This window comes from Elephas maximus, chromosome 1 (assembly GCF_024166365.1).
Source record: "Elephas maximus indicus isolate mEleMax1 chromosome 1, mEleMax1 primary haplotype, whole genome shotgun sequence".
NCBI lineage: Eukaryota > Metazoa > Chordata > Mammalia > Proboscidea > Elephantidae > Elephas > Elephas maximus.
Window position 1 is genome coordinate 93491547 of NC_064819.1, and position 25691 is coordinate 93517237.

General features: G+C 53.0%; 2 protein-coding genes across 2 annotated transcripts; both read left to right on the plus strand.

Moving 5' to 3' along the window:
* Nucleotides 1-56: 56 nt before the first annotated feature.
* On the plus strand, nt 57-8646 carry STK19 (serine/threonine kinase 19). The gene is made up of 7 exons (XM_049889260.1): nt 57-444; nt 590-726; nt 5826-5921; nt 6192-6331; nt 7161-7258; nt 7371-7518; nt 7725-8646. Exons 1-7 carry the CDS (start codon nt 345-347, stop codon nt 7768-7770), a joined length of 765 nt encoding a protein of 254 aa, XP_049745217.1. The 5' UTR covers nt 57-344; the 3' UTR covers nt 7771-8646.
* Nucleotides 8647-8728: 82 nt separating this feature from the next.
* Nucleotides 8729-24359, plus strand: LOC126078578 (complement C4-A-like). Its single transcript, XM_049889230.1, has 41 exons — nt 8729-8872; nt 9011-9215; nt 9408-9609; nt 9833-9903; nt 9996-10084; nt 10280-10362; nt 10546-10642; nt 10808-10913; nt 11013-11139; nt 11822-11937; nt 12094-12273; nt 12432-12617; nt 12744-12929; nt 13683-13841; nt 14128-14254; nt 14425-14496; nt 14786-14983; nt 15067-15178; nt 15267-15337; nt 15585-15724; nt 15849-16058; nt 16286-16337; nt 16442-16531; nt 16668-16877; nt 17049-17124; nt 17280-17436; nt 17530-17646; nt 17756-17927; nt 18136-18368; nt 18440-18607; nt 18986-19045; nt 19999-20092; nt 20192-20378; nt 20513-20603; nt 20725-20799; nt 22693-22795; nt 22994-23083; nt 23167-23265; nt 23437-23520; nt 23792-23924; nt 24094-24359. Exons 1-41 carry the CDS (start codon nt 8808-8810, stop codon nt 24233-24235), a joined length of 5235 nt encoding a protein of 1744 aa, XP_049745187.1. The 5' UTR covers nt 8729-8807; the 3' UTR covers nt 24236-24359.
* The last annotated feature ends 1332 nt before the right edge of the window (nt 24360-25691 follow it).

Genomic DNA, 25691 nt, shown 5'->3' on the forward strand with positions numbered 1-25691 from the left:
GCTGAGCTTTACACCCGGAAGCTGATTCCAGCGCGGCCCTCCGGCGCCTCCCTGCCCCGCCCATGCGTCCCCAGTGAGTGCTCTTGGAGGGAGCCAATCAGCGGCAGGCGTGTGGCTGTGGTATCCGCCTTGGTACCGCCTCTCCCAGCAAGGGCCCGAGAGATGACAAGGGGACGCCTTTTTCGTCATCACGTAGTCGTCCTTACACTCGGCCGCCCGGTCTTCAAGGAGAGACGCCCAGCGAGCTCGATGTCATTTCTCTGCGCCGGAAGACCCCACTTTAACGCCCTCCTCCCTCATTCCCTGCCCCCTCTCCAGTACCCTAAAGCCAGAAGTCCCGGGATATGAGCCGGAAAAGGCATCGCCTGGTGTCGGAGACCTTCGGGCTGAAGAGGCGCCGGGAGCGCGGGGATGGAGAAGCGGATCCTCTGAGGGGCGAGTCCGGTAATCATGGCAACCCGGGGCGGGGCTAAAGACCCCAGCGGGTGGGGCCTCGCCTCCAGTAACCATGGATACTGGGAGACCAGCGCAGCCTGGGGTGTAGCCTTCTGCTCCACCCGGTGCGCGTCTGTGACCGGTCTCTCCCCAGGGTCGGCGCGCGCGGCCGTCGCGGAGCTGGTGCGGCTGTTCCCACGAGGCCTGTTCGAGGATGCGCTCCCGCCCATCGCGCTAAGGAGTCAGGTGTACAGCCTAGTGCCCGACCGCACGGTGGCCGACAGGCAGCTGGTGAGGGGCGTCGGAGCGACCGACAGAGGACCCTCCCCGGCCTCACTGCCACTCCAGAGGCTCTCCCGTCACTCAGACACTCAGTTGGTCTGCCAACCATTCAGCAAACTTTAGATCTTTTTGTGCCAAACACTATGCCAGGCACTGTTGTGCCACTGAGAATGCCACAGACTCTGTTAAAAAGACCCCCAGGCAGTAGAGGGCGTTGACAGTTATGAAGGTGGAAAAGTGAGGCTTTTGGGGAGGCTGAGTCATTGGGCACAGTTCAAGAATTCAGCGCTGGGAATGTAGGCTCCGTCACATCCTGAGGGGCCTTGCACGTAAATGTTGTTTCACTTTTATACTGAAGGCCATGAGCCGGTACAGAATGTTAGGAGAGGGAACTGAGTGGGTTGGAAGTAGTGGGATGAGGCAAGGAGATCAGTTGGGAAGATGTTGCTGCTGAAAACTGGGGAAGGCCTAAATTAGGGCGGTGTATGGGCAGAGTAGAGGGAGAAGGTGGGTGAGGGATGTGAAGACAGAAGAAGAGGAGGAGTCCAGGATAACTCTGAAGTTTCCACGTAGAGTAGGAGCAGATTGAGTTGTTGGAGGCAGGTGATGGTTCAGTTTTGTACAAGGTGAGTTGGAGGTACTTGTGGAGCATCCCAAGGCAAATGTATATGTCATCTTGGGTAGGCCATGATTTCCAGTACTTCATTTTGTGTGGTGGTTTTCCATTTTGTGATCTGACGTGATTATCCATTGTGTTGTAAATCCTGGCCTCTATGTTTGTGAATTTGATCCTGTTTGGGAGTGAGGTGTCTGTTATATTAATCAGGCAGGACACAATCTATAGGATTAGGTTGTATCTTGAGTCAATCTCTTTTGAGATATAAAAGGGAGATTGAGCCGAGAGGGGAGGAACCTCCTACTATCAAGAAAGAAGAACCGGGAGCAGAACACATCCTTTGGATCAGGGGTTCCTGCTCTGAGAAGCTCCTAGAGCAGGGGAAGATTGATGACAAGGACCTTCCCCCAGAGCCAATGGAGAGAGAAAACCCTCCCCTAGAGCTGGTGCCCTGAATTTGAACTTCTAGCCTCCTAGACTGTGGGAGAATAAGCTTCTGTTTGTTAAAGCCACCCACTTGTGGTATTTCTGTTATAGCAGCACTAGATAAGTAAGACAGTGTAATAGACAGTTGAATATGAAAGTTTGGAGAGAACTGTGAGCCAGTGATACATAATAGGAAGTCACCGGAAAGTGGCTGATATCTGGTAGGAAGAGTGAGTGGAGGAGTGACTTCTAGCCTTTTTACAAACTCTGGAAGGTGGTGAAAGCCATGGCTCTTTCCAGAAAAATGCACATATGCCACATACACACAAAGCACACGGACAGTTTTTCAGGGGGTGTGTCACAGATCCTCTGAGGCCCAATGTTTAGGACACCAGGTTTAGAGTGAAAGATAATAGGGCCAAATCCAGAATTCTGGGAGACACCATCATTTAAATCAGTATTTCTCAAAGTATGGTCTGAGTTCTACTTGTTTCAGAATTACCTTGGCTGCTTGTTTATAAATACAGGTTTCTGGGACTTACTCAAGACTAGTGAATTAAAATCTCTTGGGGTGGAATCAGGTAATATACATCTTTAAATTGTTGCCCCAAATTATCTTTAATGTATCTTAAAATTTGAGACCCACTGATGAAACGGGAAAGCAGAGAAAGAGGAGTCTATAGAGGAGGCTGAGAAGGAATTGCTAGAGTTTGGAGGAATCTAGGGAGGGACCTATTGCGAAAGTAAAGAGATTTTCAAGAAAATGGTAATAGTTGGCAGTGTTAGAACTTGTCACTGAAGACAGTGGTCTGTGAAGAGGTCAAGTAAAATAAAAACTGAAATATATCCATTGGATTTAGCAGTAGAAGTTTAATGTTGACCTGTCAAGAAGAGGAAAGAAAAGGAAGATGGAGACTAGCGCCACTCTTACATGAGGAAGTGATGGAACCACTTCTTATAGAGTGTTTTTTGTTTTTAATCTGGTGTTATCGTACATTTTAAACAAGCTTTAAAAATTGCACAAAAGAGAGCAAACATGTACCACATACACGTACACACAGTGGTAAAGAGTGTTTATAAAACAAATACGCATTCATCAGCACCCAGATCACAGTGACAGAGCATGGCCCAAAGCAAGACCAAACCCAATGCCATCGAGTTGAAGCCTGCAAATGTTTATAGAAGCAGACTGCTACATCTTTCTCCTGCAGAGCAGCTGGTGGGTTCAAACCACTGACCTTTCGGTTAGCAGCCAAGCACTTAACCACTGTACCACAAGGGCTGTTCCAGAACAGGCCACCAACCTATGTTTATCCTTCTCTGATTAAAATACCTTATGTTCCTGTGAGGTAACCTTTGTCCCAACTGATATGATTGTTGTTCTTTTAGTTTTTTTTAATACCACCTGTATGTACATCCGTAAATGACAAAGCTTAGTTTTACCCTTTTTTAACTTGTTGTAAATGAAATCATACTTTATATGTTTATATCTTGTTTCATTAGGCGAAATATATTTTTGAGGTCCTTCCAATTGGAGAGAGAAAAAAAAAATCTTTTTTTCTCTCTCCAATTGTAGTCTATAAAAAAAAAAGTCTATAGTTATAGTTAATTCATCGTCATAGATTTCATTTTTATGAAGATACCCGAATTTGTGCATTCTACTGAAGGAAGTCATATTTTTCTAGGAATTTGTCAATTTCTTCTAAACGTTCATATTTATTGGCATAAAGTTTGTGAGATTCTCTTTTTATTATTTGCAGGATCTGTAGTGATGACCCTTTTATCATTCGTTATATTGGTTATTTGTGCTTTTTCTAGTTTTTTTTTTTTTTCCATTTTTTTGGTTAGCCTCACCAGTGGCTTCTCAATTTTAATAGTCCATGTAAAAAGAATGTGTATTATTCAGCTATTAATTTCTTGGTAACTGAAGTCATTATTAAAATCTCCTATATGCTCACTGATGATTTTATCTGTTTGTTCTACTAATTTATGAGAGTTGGATTATTATAATTCAGTTCCGTCAAGTCGATTCCGACTCATAGTGACCCTATAGCACAGAGTAGAACTGCCCCATAGAGCTTCCAGGGAGCGCCTGGCAGACTCGAACTGCTGACCCTTTGGTTAGCAGCCGTAGCACTTAACCACTATGCCACCAGGGTTTCCGTTGGATTATTATTCCCACCGTGATATAGAGTTGTTACTGTCTCTTCAGATATTTTCCTTACCTTATTCTCTCTTTTCTTCCCTTCCTCCCTCAATCCCTCCTTCTCTTCTTTCCATTAAATACATATTGGATCTTATTTTTGTACCCTGTAAGTGCCTTAGGGTCACCATGAGTTGAAATCAACTCGATGGCAGTAGGTTTGTATTTTTAACTGTCTTAGCCTCTTTTTTGTGTTTTCAATCTTTTTGACTGTTTTCATTGTTGTATTCTGATTAATTTTTTAAAAGTATCTTACAGATTAATAGCTTTTTATTCTGCTGTGCCTAACCATTAAACCCGCTGAGTTTTTAATTTCATTTACTTTATTTTTCAGTCCTAGAATTTCGGATTCTAGACCTACTTGGATATTTTATAAAACTTATTGTTCCTGTTGAAATTTCCTATCTTAGTTTTTGTTTATTTGAGCATTATAAGCGTAGTTTTTTTTTTTTTTTTTTTAAGTAGTCTGTTTTTGATAATTCTGATATTAGATATCTTTTTGGGTCTGTTCCTGTCGTCTGTTTCTTCTGGTGCTTGCTTGTGAGTTTTGTTTCCTTGTGTGTCCAGTTATTTTTGACTGTGCTAGAAAGATTGGCCTAGATCAACAAATGCCCTCTATGCTCTAGGTACCTCTATGAGTTCTTATTTTCACTTAGTATATATTAGTCTGATAACTCTTTGTTTTGTATCCTGTGGGCTCTTTAATGCTTAAATTAAAAAAAAATAATATTTTAGCTGACATTTTATTCATTTTCAGTGGGTAGGTTGATTTTTGCCATATTCCTGGAAACAGAAGTCCTGGTTTATTTTTATTTGTTTTAAACATTTTTTATTAGAACATTTTATTATGTTTCTGGTGAAAGTTTACACAGCAAATTAAGTTCCCATTTAACAGTTTCTGTGTATCGTCCAGTGACATTGGTTACATTTTTCACAGTTTGTGAATATTCTCATTATTTCCATTCCTGTTTCCATTAATTTAGCTTCCTTGCCCTCCTCTTATCTTCTCATCTTTGCTTTAGGGTAAATGTTGACCATTTGGTCTCATATAGATGATTTTTTAAAGGAGCGCAGTACTCACAGGTGGTATTTATTTTATAAGTTAGTCTGTTATTTAGCTGAAAAGTCACATCGAAGTATGGTTTCGTTACCAAGTTTAAAGGGTATCTCAGAGCGATAGTCTCAGGGGTTCCTCTAGTCTCTACTGGTCCAGTAAGTGTGGCCTTCTTTAAGAATTTTTTTGTTCTACATATTTCTCCCGTTCTATCTGGGACTACCTATTGTGTCCCTGGTCAGAAGGGTCGATCAGTGGTGGTAGCTAGGCAGCATCGAGTTCTTCTGGGTCTCAGGATAGATGAGGTCATGGTTCGTGTAGGCTATTAGTTCTTTAGACTAGTTTTTTTCTTTGAGTTTTTGGTTTCCTTCTTTCTGTTTTACTCCAGACGAGTAGACCCCAATAGTTGTATCTGTGAAAGTCGCTAGCAATGTTTTAAACATTTTATTCCATTCTCCTTCCCATCTTCCCATAACCAACATCTAGACTGTTAGTCCCCTGAGGGCAGGACCCATGTCTTAATCACTGTTTTATCTTAGTGCCTGGCATATGATTGGTCTTAGAAAATATGTGTTGATTCTTTGACAGGTATCTGATGAGGAAGGTGCATGAGAAGGTGGGTAACTAGTTAGAAAAGGCCCCTTAGAGGTCACTATGGTTATTTTCCCCATACAGTTTTTCTTTTCCTAAGAGGAAAACTCCCAAATACAGGCAAACAAAATCTGCATGCCTAAAAGTACCCAAAAGTTTAGCAAAGTATCTTACTCTGACACCCTTCTTTCTTTTTACCCCCATCTCTCTGGAAATAGAAGGAGCTTCAAGAAGAGGGGGAGATCAGAGTGATTCAGCTGGGCTTCGACTTGGATGCCCATGGGATTATCTTCACTGAGGACTACAGAACCAAAGTGCGTGTGACTGTGTGCATATATCCGGGGGCAGGGTGACAAGGAAATTAGGAAACAAATATGAAGAGACAATTCTTCCACCGCACAGAGGGGGCGCAGGGCTCTGGTAAGTAATAATATGAGAAGGGGAGAGAGGAGGAGGAGGAAGGTGTGAAAGATGGAAGAACATGAGTAAGAGAGGAAAATGTAGGAAGAGCAACGTTGTCTTGGGGATGGAGGTTGGTAGAGGCTGAGATGGGGCCAGACCATGTCTCTCGTCTCTGGTTCCAGGTCCTTAAGGCTTGCGATGGCCGACCATATGCTGGAGCCGTGCAGAAGTTTCTGGCTTCGGTCCTTCCAGCCTGTGGGGACCTTAGCTTCCAGCAGGACCAGATGACACAGACCTTTGGCTTCAGGGACCCAGAGATCACGTGAGACTTGGGGGACCAACAGACTCAAGCATCTGGCCCTTCTTGCCTCCTCCTGGTCTTATCCAGCCTTGTCCTTTTCCTCCTAGTGAACCTGCCAGTGATGCTTCTTTTTAAGAAAGTGACCTAAGTTTGTACTCTACTACCCAAGAGAGGAGGCCTGTTTTACCTGGGGCCTTGGAAAAAGCCCTCACTAGAATTCAGGAGATCTGGGTACCAATCCAGTGCATCCAGGGGCCTGGCAGGAACCATAAGTGCCTGCTGTGAGTCATACTGGGGCAGAGGATAGAAGATGGAAGCCAGGCAAAAGATAAATATAATTTTGGGAGGCTGTATCTGGCTTATGCTTCCTACTTTGTAACCCATGATATAGGTGAAAGCATTTTATAAACAGTGAAGTACTGATGTGTGGAAAACTGATCTGCAATTGTGTACTTTCATTGAGATGTGGTAGGAGCCACAGTGAGGTGTGCATGGTGGTGGCAGGAGCACAGAAGAAAGACCCTGAAGAAGAAAGCCTCTCCTGGGAGTGGGAGCGAATGTGTGTCAGGGCATTCGTCAGGGAGGCCTTCCAAGAGGAGGAACTGTTTAATGAACGAGTAGTAGTGACAGGAGAAGAAAGGGTGGAGGGAGAAGTCCAGACAGAGGGAGTGGAACAAGCAAGGGCACAGAAAGCTGCCTCGGGTTGGTGTTTTGTTATCCATGCCCTCTTGCATGTCTGTCCTTGTTTCTGGAACTTAGTGTCCAGTATTAACAAGCAGGGGTGAAGTGGGGAGGAGAGATGGTTTTCAAAGCCAAAGCCTTATCTCTCTTGGCTTCTCACTCCCCTCAGGCAGCTAGTGAATGCCGGAGTCCTCACTGTCCGTGATGCCGGGAGCTGGTGGCTAGCTGTGCCTGGAGCTGGGAAATTCATCAAGTATTTTGTTAAAGGTAGCCCTAGGATGCAACTCAAGCCCTCAACCCCTCAAAAACACATTTTTGGCGGCTCCTGAAGCCTCGAGGCTCTATTCACGTTTCCCTTCTCCTGTGCCACCTCCTGCAGGGCGCCAGGCTGTCCTCGGCATGGTCCGGAAGGCCAAGTACCAGGAGCTACTCCTGTCAGAGCTCCTGGGCCGGCGGGTACCTGCAACTGTGCGGCTCGGCCTCTCCTACCATGTGCATGACCTCATTGGGGCCCAGTTGGTGGACTGGTGAGTCTTGTCTCCCAGCCCTGGCCAGGTGACACAGAGCAGTGACCCAAAGTTGGATGTCCTCTCTACTCATGTTTAAGTCACTGGACATGCCCAGTTCCTCTCTCATTCTTCCCTGAAGCCCAGGATCATTCCCTGCCAGGTTCTGAGTTCTCCCCTAACCTTGGGCCTAGATACCCAACTAGCCTTGTCTTTCTCTTGCGCAGTATCTCTACCACTTCTGGAACCCTCCTCCGCCTGGCAGAGACCTGAGGATTCTGCTCATCATTGCCCACCTTCTCAGAGTGGGCAAGAGGGGCCCAGAAGTGCAGCCCATGGTGTCTGAGGCAGGGTCACGTCGGGAAGGCTCGGGAGCCGGATGGTTGTTAGGGTCATGTCTATGCAAAGGGTCAGATGTGACTGCTGCTGTTTATATGGTCTCTGACCCAGTGGTGAGGTTTGGACATTGTCGTTCTGCCCTTCCATGGAAGTGAAACCAGAAACTGTGCCAAGGCTGGGGCTGCTGCCTTTCATGCAAAAAAGTGTTACTGTTGCTCTTCCTTGAGATAGGAAGGTGGGATTTCTGGGGGGACTGGTGAAGGAGGGCAGGATTCTCTCCTTCACGTAGGTGTTGAAACTGCCAAATAAAGTACTTCTGCCTATGAGGTTTTCCGGATGTCCTTTGTTTAGTGTAATATGTATGTTTGGGGGCCTTGTTTGGGGGTAGAGGTAAAGCCAAGTTTAGGCCTGAGCTTTGCCTCATTGTTCAGAGAAGAGGAGCGTTAACATTGACATTCAGGTTGGTTCTCCCTAGGGTGCAATGAGGGTGTGCCCAGTCTCCTAAACCACAGAATTTCTGTTAGCACCTACAACCAGCAAGGGCCTAGTGTAGTTCAGTTTTTGTGGGAGTGAAACCAAGAGACAGGTATCTTATAAGCCCATCTTTGTTTTGTTAGACCCTTTCCATCTCCTGCATACCTGGGCTACGTGTACACAAGCTTGTGTACATAAGTACACACACGCAGATATACCCAGTAGTGAGGAAGTGCTCAGGGGATGGAATGAGAAGGGTTAATGGGGAAGGACAGGCTCTATCTCTGGGCCAAGATTCCCTCAGAGACCCAGGTGTCCAGGCTGCCCCCCCAACACTGGGCCTAGGGCCAGTTGCATTTCTTGGCTGTCACGTGGTTTCCCAGCTTAGTGGGGCCAGGGGAGGAGCAAGGTCCAGAGTCCACTCTGCCCCAAGCCCTTGATTGACCAGAAGGGAGCAGGCGGACAGACAGGCCTGACCCCTCGTGGATCCTCCAGCCATGAGGTTCCTCTGGGGGCTGATCTGGGCCTCCAGCTTCTTCGTCTTGTCTCTGCAGAAGCCCAGGTCCTGGAAGCAGGATGCTGGGTCCTTGAGTGGGGGCAGGGCTGGCTGTGGGCTGAGGGAGGGGATTCAAGAGTGGGAGAGAGCAGGGTAGAGGGCCAGCATGAAGTCCAGCTGCTGACCCTCCTCTGTTCTCCCCAGATTGCTCCTATTTTCTCCTTCTGTGGTTCACCTGGGGGTCCCCCTATCAGTGGGGGTGCAGCTCCAGGATGTCCCCCAAGGCCAGGTAGTAAGAGGCTCAGTGTACCTGAGAAACCCAAGCAACCCTAATATCAATATCTACTGCTCTCCAGAGGTGGGCTTTACCCTCAGCTCAGAAAAAGACTTCACACTCCTCAGCCTCCAGGTAACTTGACCTCACTGCTGCTTCCTGGGGCTTTCCACTCTCCTCCCCTCTGTCTTGTAAAAGTCTTTGTGTTTCCTCACTGGCTCCCTCCCCTCCTCTCCTTCCACCCCAGCTGGTCTTCCAGGCCTCTGCCTCCGTCCCTGTCCTGTCCTGCTCTCCCTGTCTGATGGCTCCCTCTCCATGTTCTGACAGACCCCCTTGAAAGATACTAAGGATTGTGGCCTCCACGGCCTCCGCAGAGGCCCTGAGGTACAGCTGGTAGCCAAGTCATCGTGGCTGAAGGACTCTCTGTCCAAACGCACAGACACTCAGGGTGTCAACCTGCTCTTCTCCTCTCGCCGGGGATACCTCTTTTTGCAGACTGACCAGCCCGTTTATAACCCTGGCCAGCGGGGTGAGTTGTGACCTCAGGGCCTTACCTTTAACTCCCTCCCAGCCTGCTCAGGACACATGTGGTGCAGCTTAAGTGAGACAACCCCCAAGATAGTGCCTGCCACACAGGAGAGTACTTAGCAAATGTGTGTTCCCTTCCCTCTCACTCCTGGAAGGGAGGAATCAGGGGCCCACCCTCCCTTTGCACCTGGGCTCCTCCTCAAGTCTCGCCCTCCACTCCTTAGTTCGGTACCGGGTCTTTGCACTGGATCAAAAGATGCGCCCGTCCACAGACACTCTTACGGTCACTGTGGAGGTGAGTCCCTGAACTCTGATGTCCTGAGCCTGGCCCCTGATCTGATCCCACATCCCTCCACCCTTTCCTGACCGCTCCTCCTCCCCCTGCAGAATTCTCAGGGCCTCCTTGTGAGGAAGAGGGAGGTGTTTACTGCCACATCCATCTTCCAGGACGACTTTGTGATCCCCGACATCTCAGAGTTAGTGCTTCCCTACCCGGGGGTGCCCCCAGCTATACCGCCCAATTCCTGCTCCCCCCTCCTGTTTCCTCCAGCTCACACACAGGACAATCCCGAGTTCCCTGAGCCCTGATTTACCCCACAGGCAGCCTAGCCATTGGCTTTCCTTGGCCCCTTGGCCCAGGCAGGCTGAGCCCTCTCTGTGTCTGTCCTCAGGCCAGGGACTTGGAAGGTCTCAGCCCGATTCTCAGGTGCCCTGGAATCCAACAGCAGCACCCAGTTTGAGGTGAAGAAATACGGTGAGAACTGGAGACACAAGGGTCAGGCAGCTTCTTTCCTGAGGGACATAATGGGTTGAAGGAGAAAGGGTGGGAGCCAGGCAGAGCCAGGGAGTCATGGGTGCCGCATCGTGGAGGGAAGGGAAGTCTTTGAAGGGTCCTTTCATGAGAGTCTGATCTGCCTTCCCTTTTACCCTGGGTCAGTTCTTCCCAACTTTGAGGTGAAGATCATCCCTGGAAAGCCATACATCCTGACAGTACCTGGCTTTCTTGATGAAATCCAGTTAGACATCCAGGCCAGGTAACTGCCCCCCACCCCACACAGGCCCTGCCCAGGCTCCCCACTCAATGTGAATGTGCCAGGAGCCCTGCCTCCCCCCAGCCTGCCTCTCCCTTCCTCCCAGACCATTTCATGATGTCCTCTAGCCCTTGGCCCATCCCCTTCCCAATCTCCCCTCCACCACAGGTACGTCTACGGAAAGCCAGTACAGGGGGTGGCATACGTGCGCTTTGGGCTTCTGGGTGAGAATGGTGAGAAGACGTTCCTTCGGGGGCTGGAGACTCAGACCAAGGTAAGGGGGGGGTGTGGGAGGTGAGGGGGCAAGGGAGGGAATGGGGGTGAGGTCAGAGACTCAAGTCTCACTTCATGTTCTGTTTCCTCTCTGTCCCAGCTGGTGGATGGCCAGAGCCACATTTCCCTCACAGAGGCTGATGTCCAGGGGGCCCTGGCGAAGCTTAACATCACTGACCTTCTAGGGCTGCGTCTCTATGTTGCAGCAGCCATCATTGAGTCTCCAGGTAAGTGGCTTCCTCTTGTCATAACTCCAGACATGCCCCTGACCTCTGAGCTGACCCTCTGTTCACCAGTATCAATACCTGCGGCCCTCTGCACCCTCCTCCCCGCCCCCCCACCCCCATCCCCACACACTTCTTCCACCTTCTGCTTGGACCCAAGGCCAGGAAAGACTCAGGAGACCTTGTCTCACTCGAACTCTGTCTCTGGGTAATCCTGCCTCCTCCCCCATCTCAGCGTTTATTTTTTTGCTCATTCATTCATTCATTTTTAAATTAATTAATTCAACAGACATACGTTGGGCACTGTCTGTGTGCTAGGACCTGTTGTTGTTATTGTTGTTAGGAGCTGTCAAGTTGATTCCAACTCACAGTAACCTCATGTGACAGAGTAGAACTGCCCCATAGAGTTTGCTAAGCCATAATCTTTATGGGAGCAGATGGCCACGTCTTTCTCCCGGGGAGCAGCTGGGTGGTGGATTCGAACCACCAACCTTTAGATTAGCTACCAAGCGCTTAAATGTTGTGCCACCAGGGCTTCTAAGGGTCTGTGTTGAGTCTTGGAAAAAGTGAAGATGAATAGAGTTGGCCCATGCCCCTGAGGGGGGTCACTGTCTCCACTCCTTGGTCTCTTGTTCCTCTTTTTCCGAGACTCGGTCCTCTACCTCTCTGTCCCCTTGTCTTGCAGGCGGGGAGCTAGAGGAGGCTGAGCTCACATCCTGGCGTTTTGTGTCATCTCCCTTTGTCTTGGATCTTAGTAACACCAAGCGCCATCTCCTGCCTGGGGCCCCCTTTCTGCTGCAGGTTTCTCCTGGAGGGGAAGGATGAGAGTGTGAGGGTGGGGCAGGGAAATGTTAGTCAGAGGGCAGAGCCTTGGGAAGAAGGAAGGAGGTCCCCTTGCTCCCTGTTGCTTCCCTTCTCAATGACCTCTCTTGGACTTGCTCCTCCCCACCCATGTAGGCTCGGGTCCGTGACATGTTAGGCTCTCCAGCTGTTGACATTCCTGTCAAAATTTCTGCCAAATTGTCTTCTCTTGGGTCTGCTGCTAAAACCCAGGACTTTCAGCAGAACACAGATGAGAGTGGCCAAGTCAGCGTTCCCATCAATATCCCTCAGACCACCCAAGAACTGCAGCTCTCGGTGAGATTCCCCCACCCAGTTCTTCCTCCCCTTGGGAGAGGATGGGGGAGGGAAGGAGGATGATCTGGGTTCCTGGACATCCATGTCCCAGAGAGAGGGAACGGCTGGGTACTGGGTCCTCGCCATTGACCCTACACCTGCCTACGCCCTCTCTCCAGGTGTCCGCAGGCTCCCTCTATCCAGATGTGGCCAAGCTCACTGTGACAGGCCCACCCTCACAAGGCTCCGTGTTTCTGTCTATTGAGCGGCTACATCTTAGGCCCCCTCGAGTCGGGGACACCCTCAACCTGAACCTGCGAGCTGTGGGTGTCAACGGAGACACCTTCTCTCATTACTACTACATGGTGTGCACAGGGAGGGGAAAGAGGAGGGCTGGGCTGTGGGGAGAGTCTCTGGCAGGGAAGAGTCCTCTTGGGAGGGTGGTTGCAGGGCTGGGAATGTACAATGGAGAGAGACCATTCTTGGCCCAGATCCTGTCCCGGGGTGAGATCGTGTCCATGCACCGAGAGCCCAGGAGGACCCTGACCTCGGTCTCCGTGTTTGTGGACCAACACCTGGTACCCTCCTTCCACTTCGTGGCCTTCTACTACCACAGGGGCCTCCCCGTTGCCAACTCCCTGCGAGTGGATGTCCAGGCCGAGGCTTGTGAGGGCAAGGTAAAAGGAAAGTTGGGGTATGTATCAGGGGTGTGTCTTAGTTTCCTAGTGCTGCTGCAACAGAAATATCATAGATGGTGGCTTTAAAGAGCAGAAATTTTCTCACAGTTCAAAAACTCTCATTGCCGTTGAGTCGATTCCAACTCATGGCAACCCTATAGGACAGAGTAGAACTGCCCCGTAGGGTTCCCAAGGAGTGCCTGGAGAATTTGAACTGCTGAGCTTTTGGTTAGCAGCTGTAGCACTTATCGACTACGCCACCAGGGTTTCTCCTCACAGTTCAGTAGGCTACGAATCTGAATTCAGAGCCCTGGCTCTAGAGGAAGGCTCTCTGTCTGTCCACTCTGGGGGAAATCCTTGTTACAGCTACCCTAGCCCCTGCATTCCTCACTTCCTTGGCAATCTCCAGGTGGCATCGGTCTTCCACCTTTTTGTGTTTGCTTGTCTCTGTGTCTATGCTGCTGTTTATAACTCAGAAATCATTAGGTTTAGGACGCATCCTACGCCGATGATCTCATTAACGGAGCAAAGAAAATCCTATCCCCAAATGGGATTACATCCACATTTATAGGGATCAAGATTCCAACACATATTTTGGGGGAGACACAGTTCAGTCCCTAACAGGGGGCTACAAGGGGCAGAAGACAGGGCGACTGCACACAGGACATGGATTTCGTTTGAGGTGCGCTGAGGATGCAAGGGACCAAAAGCAGCTCTCCCCACTCTGACTGTTCCCCTTCCTGCCTCTGCCAGCTGGAGCTGAATGTGGATGGTGCCAAGGAGTATCATCCTGGGGAGACTGTTAAATTCCACCTGCAAACAAGCTCCCCGGCTCTGGTGGCGCTGGGAGCTGTGGACATGGCCCTGTATGCTGTGGGCGGCAGGTCCCACAAACCCCTCAACATGGGCAAGGTGTGTCAAGACCTTTTCTAGTCCCCTCCCCTCGGTGCCTTGTTTTCCCCCACTGCCCTGCGCTCTGAGTCTGAGCCAAGTTCCCAGATCTCCCCAGCTCCCCACAGACTCCTCCCAGTTCTCCCACAAGCCTTGGGCCTCTTCATGCTTCTCTTGACCCCTCAACCCCTGTTTCCCACTCTCTGCATCCCTCTCATGTTTGTTCATATCCTCCCCTCTCGCCCACCACCCGATCCTGCCCCTTAGCCACACCTGTTTCTGCAACATTTCTGCCTTTTCTTGCCAGGTCTTAGAAGTTATGAACAGCTATGACCTGGGCTGTGGCCCTGGTGGTGGCGACACCGCCCTTCAGGTGTTTCAGGCCGCAGGCCTGTCCTTTTCTGATGGAGAACGCTTGACCTTAGCCAGAAAGAGTGAGAGCGGAGGAGGAAGGGGGTGGGTGGGGGCTAAGGAAGGAGGCCGGGCCTGGGGGGTAACACAGGAAAGGCAGGGGTGAGAAGGGCTGGGCAGGGGCAGCAGAGCAGGGAGGGGAGGTGGGAGGCCACGCATCCTATGGCTTGGCTGCAGTCCTGCTCTCTACCAGGTCTGAGCTGCCCCCAGGAGAAAACCCGGAAAAAGAGAAACACTAACTTCCAAAAGGCCATTAGTGAGAAGTGTGAGTTGTGGGCACCTGAGAGGCAACTTAAGCTCTTCACTTACAGCCAGGGGTCAGCATGGGGTCTGGCACTTGGCCCCTTGGCTCCCTCATGCAGCTCGTTGTGTTGTATTTGGGGCCAGAGAGCCAAGCTCTGGGATTGAGGGTGGGCGAGCGGGTGGCTCCCTCCCCTGGCCTCTGTTGAATTCCTGCTTTCTCAGGGGTGAGTCCATGTGAATCCAGGGTCGGGTGGGGCACGAGCTGTGTCCCCTTCTTGTCCCCCACGTTGACCCTCAGTCCGGCCCTGCAGTGGGCCAGTATACTTCCCAAACAGCCAAGCGCTGCTGCCAGGATGGGCTGACCCGGCTGCCCATGGTACGCACCTGTGAGCAGCGGGCAGCCCGTGTGCAGCAGCCGGACTGCCGGGAGCCCTTCCTGTCCTGCTGCCAGTTTGCTGAGAACCTACGCAAGAAGGCCCGTGCCAGGGGCCAGGTGGGCCTTGCCCGAGGTGAGGGGCTGGGCGGACTGGGGGACAGTGGGTGCCTGGAAGGGCAGGTGGCTCCCTCCTCACACCCCTCCCCCATCCCCTAGCCATGCAGATGCTCCAGGAGGAGGAACTGATAGAGGAAGATGACATCCCTGTGCGCAGCTACTTCCCCCAGAACTGGCTCTGGGGACTGGAAACAGTGGACCGCTCCAAGACGTGAGGACATGGGGGGCCTGGTCTTCCCTCTTGCCAAGTGTGGAGCCAGCCCTGAGCATGACGGACTTCTCCACCTTTCCTGCCATAGATTGAAACTGTTGCTCCCGGACTCGCTGACCACATGGGAGATCCATGGTGTGAGCCTGTCCCAGAGTGAAGGTGAGGTCGCCCCCTCCCATCTCTCCTTGACCCAGGCTCCCTGCTTAGCCTTTTGCTCTTAGTATAGGGAGGGGGTCCAGAGAGCTGGCGAAGTCTCTACCCAGCATCTACCTGTGCTGGGAGGCTTGTAAGCAGTGGCCACCAGTGGCAGAGGGCAGAGCGCTGGGCCACTCCCTGCCCCTCCCTCCTGGGACTCTATGGCTGTGATGCCGCTAGACCTCAGAGCTCCCACATGCCCTCCCATCAGGCTTGTGTGTGGCCACACCAGCCCGACTGCGAGTGCTCCGTGACTTCCACCTGCACCTCCGCCTGCCCTCCTCCGTCCGCCGCTTCGAGCAGCTCGAGCTTCGGCCAGTGCTATACAACTACCTGGATAAAAACCTGACTGTGAGGGCCTGTGGGTGCCTGAGCAGAGAGGGCTGTCGGGATGGGAGCCTGGGGACAGGTGAGGGGTGGGGAACCTACCCTGGCTGGGGCTCTGGACAACATCCCCTCTTCTTCCTGCCCCCAGGTGAGCGTCCATGTGGCCCCAGTGGAGGGGCTGTGCCTGGCTGGGGGCGGAGGGCTGGCCCAGCAGGTACTGGTGCCTGCTGGCTCTGCCCGGCCTGTGGCCTTCTCCATGGTGCCCACGGCAGCTGCTGCTGTGTCCCTGAAGGTGGTGGCTCGAGGGTCCTTCGATTTCCCTGTGGGGGATATAGTGTCTAAGATTCTTCAAATAGAGGTGAGTAGAGAACCCCTGACTCCAGGTCCCCCAAATCCCAGGTTTACCCCTGTCCCCACCTCCAGCACCCTCAACACTGACCAGGCCAAGAGCCCAACACCCAAACCCAGTATTTGACCCAACTCAGTCCCTGAAGTTCAAACTCAGAGTCCTGGGGAGCCTGCACTTGGAGGGGGCAGACTCTAAGTCCTGTGTAATCTCTCACGGCCACGTTTCCCCCGAGACAGAAGGAAGGGGCCATCTTCAGGGAAGAGATTGTCTATGAACTCAATCCGCTGGGTGAGTGGCCCCAGCCACCCCTCACTGCCAGCACTTTCCTAAGAGGTTGGGGTAGCAGGGGATGTGGACAGCATGGCAGGCTGCCAACTCCCCCATTTCCCCAGACCACCGAGGCCGCACGTTGGAAATTCCTGGCAACTCTGATCCCAATATTATCCCTGACGGAGATTTCAGCAGCTTTGTCAGGGTCACAGGTAGGAGTGTCCTCCATCCCTTCCCAGGATCACCCTCAGATTCATGTGAGACCTGAGGACTTCTGTTAGCTCCCACAGCCCTCTGGCCCTGGGTCCCCAGACCTACTCTCTGATCCTCACCCTTCTCTCCCTCTAGCCTCAGATCCACTGGATGCTTTGGGCTCTGGGGGGGCCTTGTCCCCAGGAGGCCTGGCCTCCCTACTGAAGCTACCCAAGGGCTGTGCTGAGCAAACCATGATCTACTTGTCTCCCACACTGGCTGCTTCCTCCTACCTGGACAGGACGGAGCAGTGGAGTGCACTGCCCCCAGAGACCAAGGACCATGCTGTGGATCTGATCCAGAAAGGTTCTGGGTGGGGGCAAGCAGAATCGGGGCTAGAGGGCAATTGATGGAAGATGGGAGGCCCCAGAGGATGGAGAGGGGAAGAAGGGGGCACCTGATGGGATGGGGAGCATGTTCTTGGGCCCAAATTGCAGGAGAATGGGTTTCACCTCAGCAGCCGCCTCTCTTCTCCAGGCTACATGCGGATCCAGCAGTTCCGGAAAACTGATGGTTCCTACGGAGCTTGGTTACACCGGGACAGCAGTACCTGGTGAGGCTGGAAGAGTGGTTCTGAGAGGCGTGCGGGCTGTGGGGGTAGAGCCAGGTTCAGTGGGACGGGAGAACAACTCCAGGTGCCTGGAGGAGTGGGGACATGCCCCCTCTGGAGACTAGTCCCCAGCCCCGCCATCCCTGCCTCCCCTCCAGGCTCACAGCCTTTGTGCTGAAGGTACTAAGCTTGGCCCAGGAGCAGGTGGGCGGCTCACCTGACAAGCTGCAGGAAACGGCCAGGTGGCTACTGTCCCAGCAGCAGGCTGATGGTTCCTTCCGGGACCCCTGTCCTGTGATCCACAGGGACATGCAGGTGCGGGGTGGGAAAGCAAGACTGAGGAGCTCTGGTGGGGACACCCTCTCAGCCCTCCCCTCTCCTGGCTGACATCTTTCCTCACCCTTCCAGGGGGGCTTGGTGGGAGATGATGAGACTACAGCACTGACAGCCTTTGTGGTCATTGCCCTTCATCACGGGCTGGCTGCCTTCCAGGACGGGAGTGCCGAGGAGTTGAAGAAAAGAGTGGTAAAGACACCGGTGCCTGCCCCCTGGCTGGTCTCCAGCCCTCCCCCGACCCCCTTTTCCTCAGGACCCAGCTGTCCAGCCCCCCAACCTCTTTCCTCCCATCTCCTAGGAAAGCTCCATCTCCAATGCAAACTCCTTCTTGGGGCGGCAAGTGAGTGCTGGGCTTCTGGGAGCCCACGCGGCCGCCATCACAGCCTACGCCCTGACGCTGTCCCAGGCCCCCGAGGAGCTGCAAAATGTGGCCCACAACAACCTCATGGCCATGGCCCAGGAGACCGGTGGTGAGCAACAAGGGGTCTCGGCAGTGAGCCTGGGGCTTGGGGGACCTTGGGACCCTTGAGTGTCCCCAAAGGGAGAGACTGAATGAAGAGCCTGAGGATGAATTCAAAGCATAGGCAGGGACGGCTGGGGTAAAACCAGGCAAGCCCGCAACCAACTAGGGCGCTCTGCGGCTGCAGCCCGCTCACATGTGGCCTCCCTTCACTGCAGACAACCTGTACTGGGGCACAGTTGCCGGATCTCGGAACAAAGTTGTGTCACCTACCCTGGCTCCTCGCAGCCCATCAGACCCTGTGCCCCAGGCCCCAGCCCTGTGGATTGAAACCACGGCCTATGGCCTGCTGCACCTGCTGCTTTGGGAGGGCAAGGCTGAGATGGCTGACCAGGCTGCAGCCTGGCTCACGCGGCAGGGCAGCTTCCAGGGGGGATTCCGCAGCACCCAGGTAGGGGCTGGCGCCAGGGCCTGGGGGATGATCCTGAGACTGAGCACTGAGTCCTTATCCCCCCCGCCCAGGACACGGTCATCACCCTAGATGCCCTTTCTAAATACTGGATCGCCTCCCACACCATGGAGGAGAAGGCGCTCAACGTGACCCTCAGCTCCACTGGCCGCAGTGGCTTCAAGTCCCATGTGTTCCACCTGAGCAACCACCACATCAAGGGCCTGGAAGAGGAGCTGCAGGTGACTCACCCCATCTCCTGGGTTGCCACTACATCTGGGCCTGTGGTAGCCAGTCAGAAGCCACCCTACCCTCCCACTCTGTGGGCTCCCCACAGCCCCTCTTCTTCCTGAGATCCTTGTGGGGAGACTGACTGCCATGTGACCTTGGGAGAGTTACCTAGCCCCAGAGCTTCATTTCTCTCTGCTGCAAAACAATATCTGCAGCCTACCCTGCAGAGTTTTAGGAGGCTGAGATGAGGTTGTGCAAGTGAAGGCGTAAAGTGTGCGAAACGTGAAACGTGACGTGGAGGGGGAGATGGTTTTATAGAGGAGATAAGTTGGGGCAGTGAACAGGTTTTCCTGCGCCTTCTGACATCTTCTCTTTTTTATCCCTGGAAGTTTTTCTTGGGAAGCAAGATTAATGTGAACGTGGGAGGCAACAGCAAAGGAACCTTGAAGGTGAGAGCCACAGCAGTGGACACCTGGGCCTGGGAAAGGAGCAGGCCGGGCAGGGGCAGGATGGGCATCAGACAGGGGTCTTGAGGGAGAATTGTGCTCAGAGCTGAGTGTGGAGAAGGAGGAAGTCATGCTTCCATCCTGGGCGTCTCCCTTCTCACTCTGGTCTCCACTGTTTCTGGACAATTGTTGTGTCCATTACCCTTTAGGGCTGATAGCTCTCATGCTCAGACCCTCAACCCAGGCCCCTCCCCAAACCACAAGCCCCACAGTGCCTCAGACGCAGCATGTCCCCACCCGCTTCTTCCTTCTGTGTCCTCTCCTCTGGCTGACGGGAGCCCCTTCCACCAGGTGCCCAGCCCCCCTCTGGAGGCCACCTCAGTGCCTCCCTTTTCTGAGTCCCTCCTTATTGTCCTGGTCACTCCTCCTCTGCTCTCCTGCTGCCCACGGCCCTGTCACTGTGTCCTGGACTCCGTGCTAAGGTGGTTTTGTAACTTCTCCCTGCCCCGAGTCTCACCCACTCTGATCCATGTTCTTACCGCAGTGAGACTGAGCTGAAAACAGAAAGTCAGATTAGCTGTGGAGTCAAGTCAGACTCCTCCACAGGCCCATGCCATTGGACCCTGCCCACCTCCCAGCCAGCCAGACTCACTCATCTGCACAGACCCTGCCCTGAACGTCTTTCCACTGCTACCCGTCCCACGGGACGAGCTCATCCTCACCCTACAAGCCTCTTCTGGGCACCCCGTGCCTTTTCATTTCTCTGCCTCTCTGACTTACCTGATGCCTGGGCCGGATTTGGTGCCTGTTACATTTATGGACTGTTTGTGAGGGAGACAAGAAAGGCTGGAGGCCTCAAATCTTTCAGTCCAGACAGATGCCCTTAGCTAGGGTTTGGAAAGAGGTCTGTGGCCCCAACTGTCCTATGTCCTCTCCCCACTCCCTTGGTGAGCCAGCTCCTGCGTACCTACAATGTCCTGGACATAAAGAACACCACCTGCCAGGATCTTCAGATTGAAGTGACAGTCACGGGCCACGTTGAGTACATGAGTGAGTGTTGGGGTTAGGGTGCCTCGGGGCCCCCAGGGGGCAGGTGCCAGAGGCCAAGCTGCTGACCAAGCCCCTCCTTACCATGCCATCCCTGGGCAGTGGAAGCAAAGGAGGACTACGAGGACTATGAGTATGACGAGCTTCCATCCAAGGATGACCCAGGCGCCCATTCGCAGCCTGTGACACCCCTGCAGCTGTTTGAGGGACGGAGGAACCGCCGCAGGAGGGAGGTGCCCAAGGTGGCGGAGGAGCAGGAGTCCCGGGTGCAGTACTCTGTGTGTATCTGGTGAGCGCCAGGCTGCACTGGGTGTGCTGGGGGTGGCTACTGGGCTAGGTGAGGGAGGGCAAGACCAGTTGGGCTCTGGTATCTGACACCTGGCAGCAAGTAGAACCTGGACAGTGAGTCACATCTCTCTGCAGGCGGAATGGCAAGGTGGGGCTCTTTGGCATGGCCATCGCGGACATCACCCTCCTGAGTGGCTTGCATGCCCTGCGGGCTGACCTGGAGAAGGTATGGCTAGCTGCCCAGCAGGACCTTCTGCCCTCAGCAGCCCTGCCCCACCCTCATAGCACCCCCAGGGGCCCCGCCCTGCCAGGTGCACCTCCTTATCACCATCTCCCCCTCCCCGCAGCTGACTTCCCTCTCTGACCGTTATGTGAGTCACTTTGAGACCGAGGGGCCCCACGTCCTGCTCTACTTCGACTCGGTGAGTGGGGAGAGGTGACACAGCGGGGAACCAACAGCCCACGTTTACTGAGTAGATGTTATGTGGTTTTTCGAGAAACCAAAGTGTCAGCAGCCAGTGCTCTTGAGGACTTGTGACATAAGCAGGGAGACAGGGCAGACTGAGTCAGCAGTAGACAGTGAGGGCCAGATGGGAGGTGGGAGCAGACCCTGAAGGAGGCGGGCCCGAGGGAGGTGGGCTGGGGCCCCTAAGCAGGCTGGAGGCCAGTGCCGGTCAGCGGGGAAGGGCAAGTCAGTGCTTTAGACCGAGTCTTTTAGAAGGCTGATTTTATTCCGCTTTAGCGGTGTCTGGGTAGTGCAAACGGTTTGCTCTTGACTACTAACCTCAAGGTTGGCAGTTTGAACCCACCTAGCAGCTCCACAGAAGAAAGGCCTAGTGACCTGCTTCTGTAAAGATTACAGTCAAGAGAACCCTATGGAGCAGTTCTACCCTGTAACACATGGGGTCTCCATGAGTCGGAATTGATGCAATGGCCACAGGTTTGATATGGTTTTGGGTTTTTCTGAGATTATAGCCTTCCCTTGGAAACCCTGGCGGCACAGTGGTCAAGTGCAGCTGCTAACCAAAGGGCCAGCAGTTCAAATCTGCCAGGCGCTCCTTGGCAACTCTGTGGGGCAGTTCTGTTCTGTCCTGTAGGGTCGCTATGAGTCAGAATCAACTCAACGGCACTGGGTATAACCTTCCCTAGTTTTTTTTTTTTTTTAAGGGCTGTTACAATTTATTTTGTAGTTTTTTACATTTTTTTCTTTAAAATGGGTTTTTATTCTTAACACATGCACATCAAACAACATCAAAAGGCTTAAAGGAAGAGTAACAATTTTTTGCTATCTTTTGGTTTTGACATTAAAATGTATTGTCTTTTATGACATGATGGTGGTCATAGATGACAGTTGTTTTTGTCTTTGCAAAGCACTGCCTTGCCTGGCTTAAACAAAGAACTATCAACCCTTCGATGGCCCTCAAAAAGTATTATGAGCCTTTACAATAATCTCTGCGAGAACATGTGAAAAAGGCGTGGTAACAGCATTAGCCAGATGTTTGTGGGCCAGGGAAGACCCCCACCCAGTATGTGCAGAAGGGACAGGCCCCATTAGCCCGAAAAGCCTGGCTGAGGAGCCTGGGCTGAACACAATGGAAAATATGGAGCCAGGAAGATTTCTGGGCAGAGGGTTGACGATGCCGCTGTCCTGGGTGAGACAGGAGCTGTGTGGGCGTATGGAGAGGGGCCTAGGAGAGTAGGTACAGTGGAAGCACCTGGTGTTAGGTTACAGCATATAGAGGAGGCCCAGCTTTCTCAAAGTATCTGTGACAAGACAAGGCCTTCAGGAGGGTGAGTAGGTTTGGGGGGCAGGCAGAGTGGTTTGGTGAATTTATCAGTCCAGCCCAAATCCTAATGACAGGATAGGGCTGGAAGTTCAGTTTGGAACTCATCAGCCACGAAGGGCTGGGGGACAGCCAGAGAGTGGTTGAGCCCTCCACAGGGGAGAGCAGAGAAAGGGAAGAGCCGGGGCGGGTGCCAGGCCTCTGGGAGGGAAGAAGGGAATATAAGAAACGATTAGGTCAGAACCAAAGATGGCCCAGAAGCTAAGAGGAGGGAGAATTTCATGGAGGAAGAGTCAATGATGGTCCACTCTGCAGTGGGCCGGGACAGTGAAGACTGGGAGAAGGCCACCAGCTGGGCATGAAGCCACCAGAGACCTTGGGAGCAGTTTTTAGACTTCCGATGGCAGGACGGTAACGGAGTGTAAAGGACACTGGAGATAAGACCAGCAGGAACAGGCCAAGGGAATGCAGCCCAGAGGCCTGCCAGGGCCAGAGAGTGGGTCCTGACCTCTCCTCCCCATCCCGGGCCAGGTCGCCACCACAAAGGAATGCGTGGGCTTTGGAGCCGTGCAGGAGGTGGCCGTGGGACTGGTGCAGCCGGCCAGTGCGACCCTGTACGACTACTACAACCCCGGTGAGCACTGGGCTGCCTGGGAGGCGGGGCAGTACAACACCCTGACATTCAGGGGAGGTTTGGGGCAGTGCCACCATGTGGGCCATAAGGAACCTGGGCAGCGAAGGGGGCAGGGGAGTCCTGGGCCTCTATGGGACTGGATGACTGAGAGGCACGAGGACAGGCATTATGTCCTAACCCCCCTCTGCTTTTCTCCAGAGCACAAATGTTCTGTGTTTTATGGAGCACCAAGTAAGAGCAAACTCCTGGCCAAACTGTGCTCTGGTGATGTCTGCCAGTGTGCTGAGGGTGAGACCCTGGGCTTGGGGGCAGGGGCGGGGATATGGAATGGTTGGGGCCTACTGACGTTTCCTCTGGGGCCCTGACTTCAGGGAAGTGCCCTCGCCAGCGCCGCACCCTGGAGCGGGGGCTGCAGGACGAGGACGGTTACAGGATGAAGTTTGCCTGTTACTACCCCCGCGTGGAGTATGGTCAGTCCCTGCCTGGTCCCGGCCTGGCCTGCCCTCAGGGTCCAGCTCTTTGGTCCTGCCGGTTATGCCTGCTCCTCTCACAGGCCCACATGTAGCCTCTTTGCTCTGCCCCCAGCTTCCAACCCTCTCGCCTCGAGGGATTCACCTTCCCTCCTTTCTGACCCCTCCTAGGCTTCCAGGTGAAGGTTCTCCGAGAAGATAGCAGAGCTGCTTTCCGCCTCTTTGACACCAAGATCACCCAAGTCCTACACTTCAGTATGAAGGGCACCATTGGCGAGGCGGGCAGGGCTGGGGCTGGAGGGGGACTCAGGTCTGGGCTTGGGGCCCCACTTCACAGCTCTCAAGAGAGCCTGGCTCCCTGGAATGATGAAGATTTGGATGAGTCTGAGCTCACATCCCTCTGCCTCTCACAACTCGTGACTTGTCTATAACAAGGAGAGCAGCCTCTCTTCAGTGGGCAAGTGGTGAGGGTTCAACGAGACCTTCTCTTCCCATCTGACATCTCTTGTGCATGTCATCTCCTCAGCCAAGGATGCCAGGGTCACTGTTGGTCAGACCCGAAACTTCCTGGTTCGTGCCTCTTGCCGCCTTCACCTGGAGCCCGAGAAAGAATATTTGATCATGGGTCTGGATGGGGCCACCTATGATCTCAAGGGAGAGTGAGTCCCCTGGGCCCTTCGGTCTCCTACTCTTCTCATGTCTTGTGATCTTTCTTAGGGAGCAGGTGCCTGGCACCTAGGCCCACTCAGAAACTAGGTGCTTCATGGTCTCTACCCCCGTCTGCCCATCCTCCTGACCCCTGCTCACTGCCCCCTTTGTCCCCTGCAGCCCCCAATACCTGCTGGACTCAAATAGCTGGATTGAGGAGATGCCCTCGGAACGCCTGTGCCGGAGCACCCGCCAGCGGGCAGCCTGCGCCCAGCTCAACGACTTCCTTCAGGAGTACGGCACTCAGGGGTGCCAGGTGTGAGATGGCTTCCTACCTCCCCAGAAGGAGCCCCCTCTGGGGAAAGGGGAGGCCTGAAGGTGCTGTGGCTTCCCCTGAACACAGCCCCAGGGCAGGGCAGGGGTTTAATAAAGGCCTTTGGCAGCAAAGTGTCATCTTGTATCTCCAGGACTGAGAACAGTGTTCCCACTGCCCATTCCAGGTTCTGGCAGGTCCAGGCCAGGGTTGGCATCATCTTGGACTCTCAGAGCCTGGTGACTCTTGGGGTGTTCAGCTCTCTCTGAACCCTCTCAGATGGCTCATTAGGGAGCTCAGTGCATCGGGGCCCCCGAGCAGAATTGTGACTCACAGCCTGCACCCCGAGGCCCCAGGCTCCACACTTCAACTGTGCCTCTAGGGCACTCCACTGCCCATGTCGCCGCCTCAGGCTGGGCTTGTGGGCAGCTAACACCTCAGCTCTTTGGTCGTAGAAGCCGCTGTCCAGCCACACGCGCCCCTCTGTCCTCATGCAGTTGGCAGTTCTGGGTCTCTTGCATTTGATCAAGTTGAAAGCTGTTGAAACTTGATCCTGTTATCAGTGGCATTAGGTAATTTCCCCAGAGTTGTGCAATCCTCAGATCCAATCATGTCTTCATTCCAGTTACTGACTTTAAACCAGCCAAAAGGCTGACCTTGATGGGTTTGTTAATACTCTGAGAAGACTGCTGTTCAATTGGGTTAACCCTCCCCATCCCGCCTGCCTAGTCTCCCTTCCATTCAGTGGCATCACTGGGATATTCAGGGATTACCCAGAAATCTGTATAAAGGAATGTATATGAGGTCAATTTTGATGAAAACCAAGATAGTTCAGCAACCTGCCTTTCAGTCATTTGACAGAAATTCCTGGCTCCGTCCCATGCCCTGTGCTGGGCACCAGGGATACAGCTATGAACTCACTTCACCATTGGGGGAGATAGACCAGCAGATGGGCAGTCCCTGTCTTCTGTGAAAGGTGTGATGTAGGGGAGCCCCATAGCCCTGAGGGGCACACAGTAGGGGCTTCTAACCCAATCAGGAGAAAGAATGTCAGAAGAGGGGCAGGGAAGGCTTCCTGGAGGAAGTGACACATCAGTTGGGTTCTGAAGGCTGAGAAGGAGTGAGGCAAAGAGAATGGGGGTAGAAAAGTTAAGGCAAAAGAAGAAGAGACAAAGGCCAGAGGCCAGGACAGAGCACATTTGGGGCACTGCATGTAGCTCATGATGTCCAGAATTTGGATTTGGAGGTGAGGCGGAAGAGATGGGTTGGTGAGGTAAGTGGAGCCAATTATAAAGGGATGTGTCCACAAGCACTTCAGCTTTCTAACTGAGTGCCTCCTATTCCATGTAACTGAGAAGTTCTGACCTTCCTCAGAAGCTTCCTGGGGCTGTTGCTTACATGGCCCAGTGGCTGCCCATCAGATCTCTCTCCCAAAAGCCAGTCACCATGGTGGTGGAAACCTGTT

Excerpts from the sequence above, each read along its gene's own strand:
- STK19 (XM_049889260.1), top strand. The coding sequence starts at position 345 with ATGAGCCGGAAAAGGCATCGCCTGGTGTCGGAGACCTTCGGGCTGAAG. Across the intron at positions 445-589 it reads TCCTCTGAGGGGCGAGTCCG|GGTCGGCGCGCGCGGCCGTC; the intron begins GTAATCATGGCA and ends GTCTCTCCCCAG. Across the intron at positions 7,519-7,724 it reads GGGGCCCAGTTGGTGGACTG|TATCTCTACCACTTCTGGAA; the intron begins GTGAGTCTTGTC and ends TCTCTTGCGCAG.
- LOC126078578 (XM_049889230.1), top strand. The coding sequence starts at position 8,808 with ATGAGGTTCCTCTGGGGGCTGATCTGGGCCTCCAGCTTCTTCGTCTTG. Across the intron at positions 15,338-15,584 it reads GAGCCTGTCCCAGAGTGAAG|GCTTGTGTGTGGCCACACCA; the intron begins GTGAGGTCGCCC and ends CCCTCCCATCAG. Across the intron at positions 17,647-17,755 it reads AGGAGTTGAAGAAAAGAGTG|GAAAGCTCCATCTCCAATGC; the intron begins GTAAAGACACCG and ends CCCATCTCCTAG.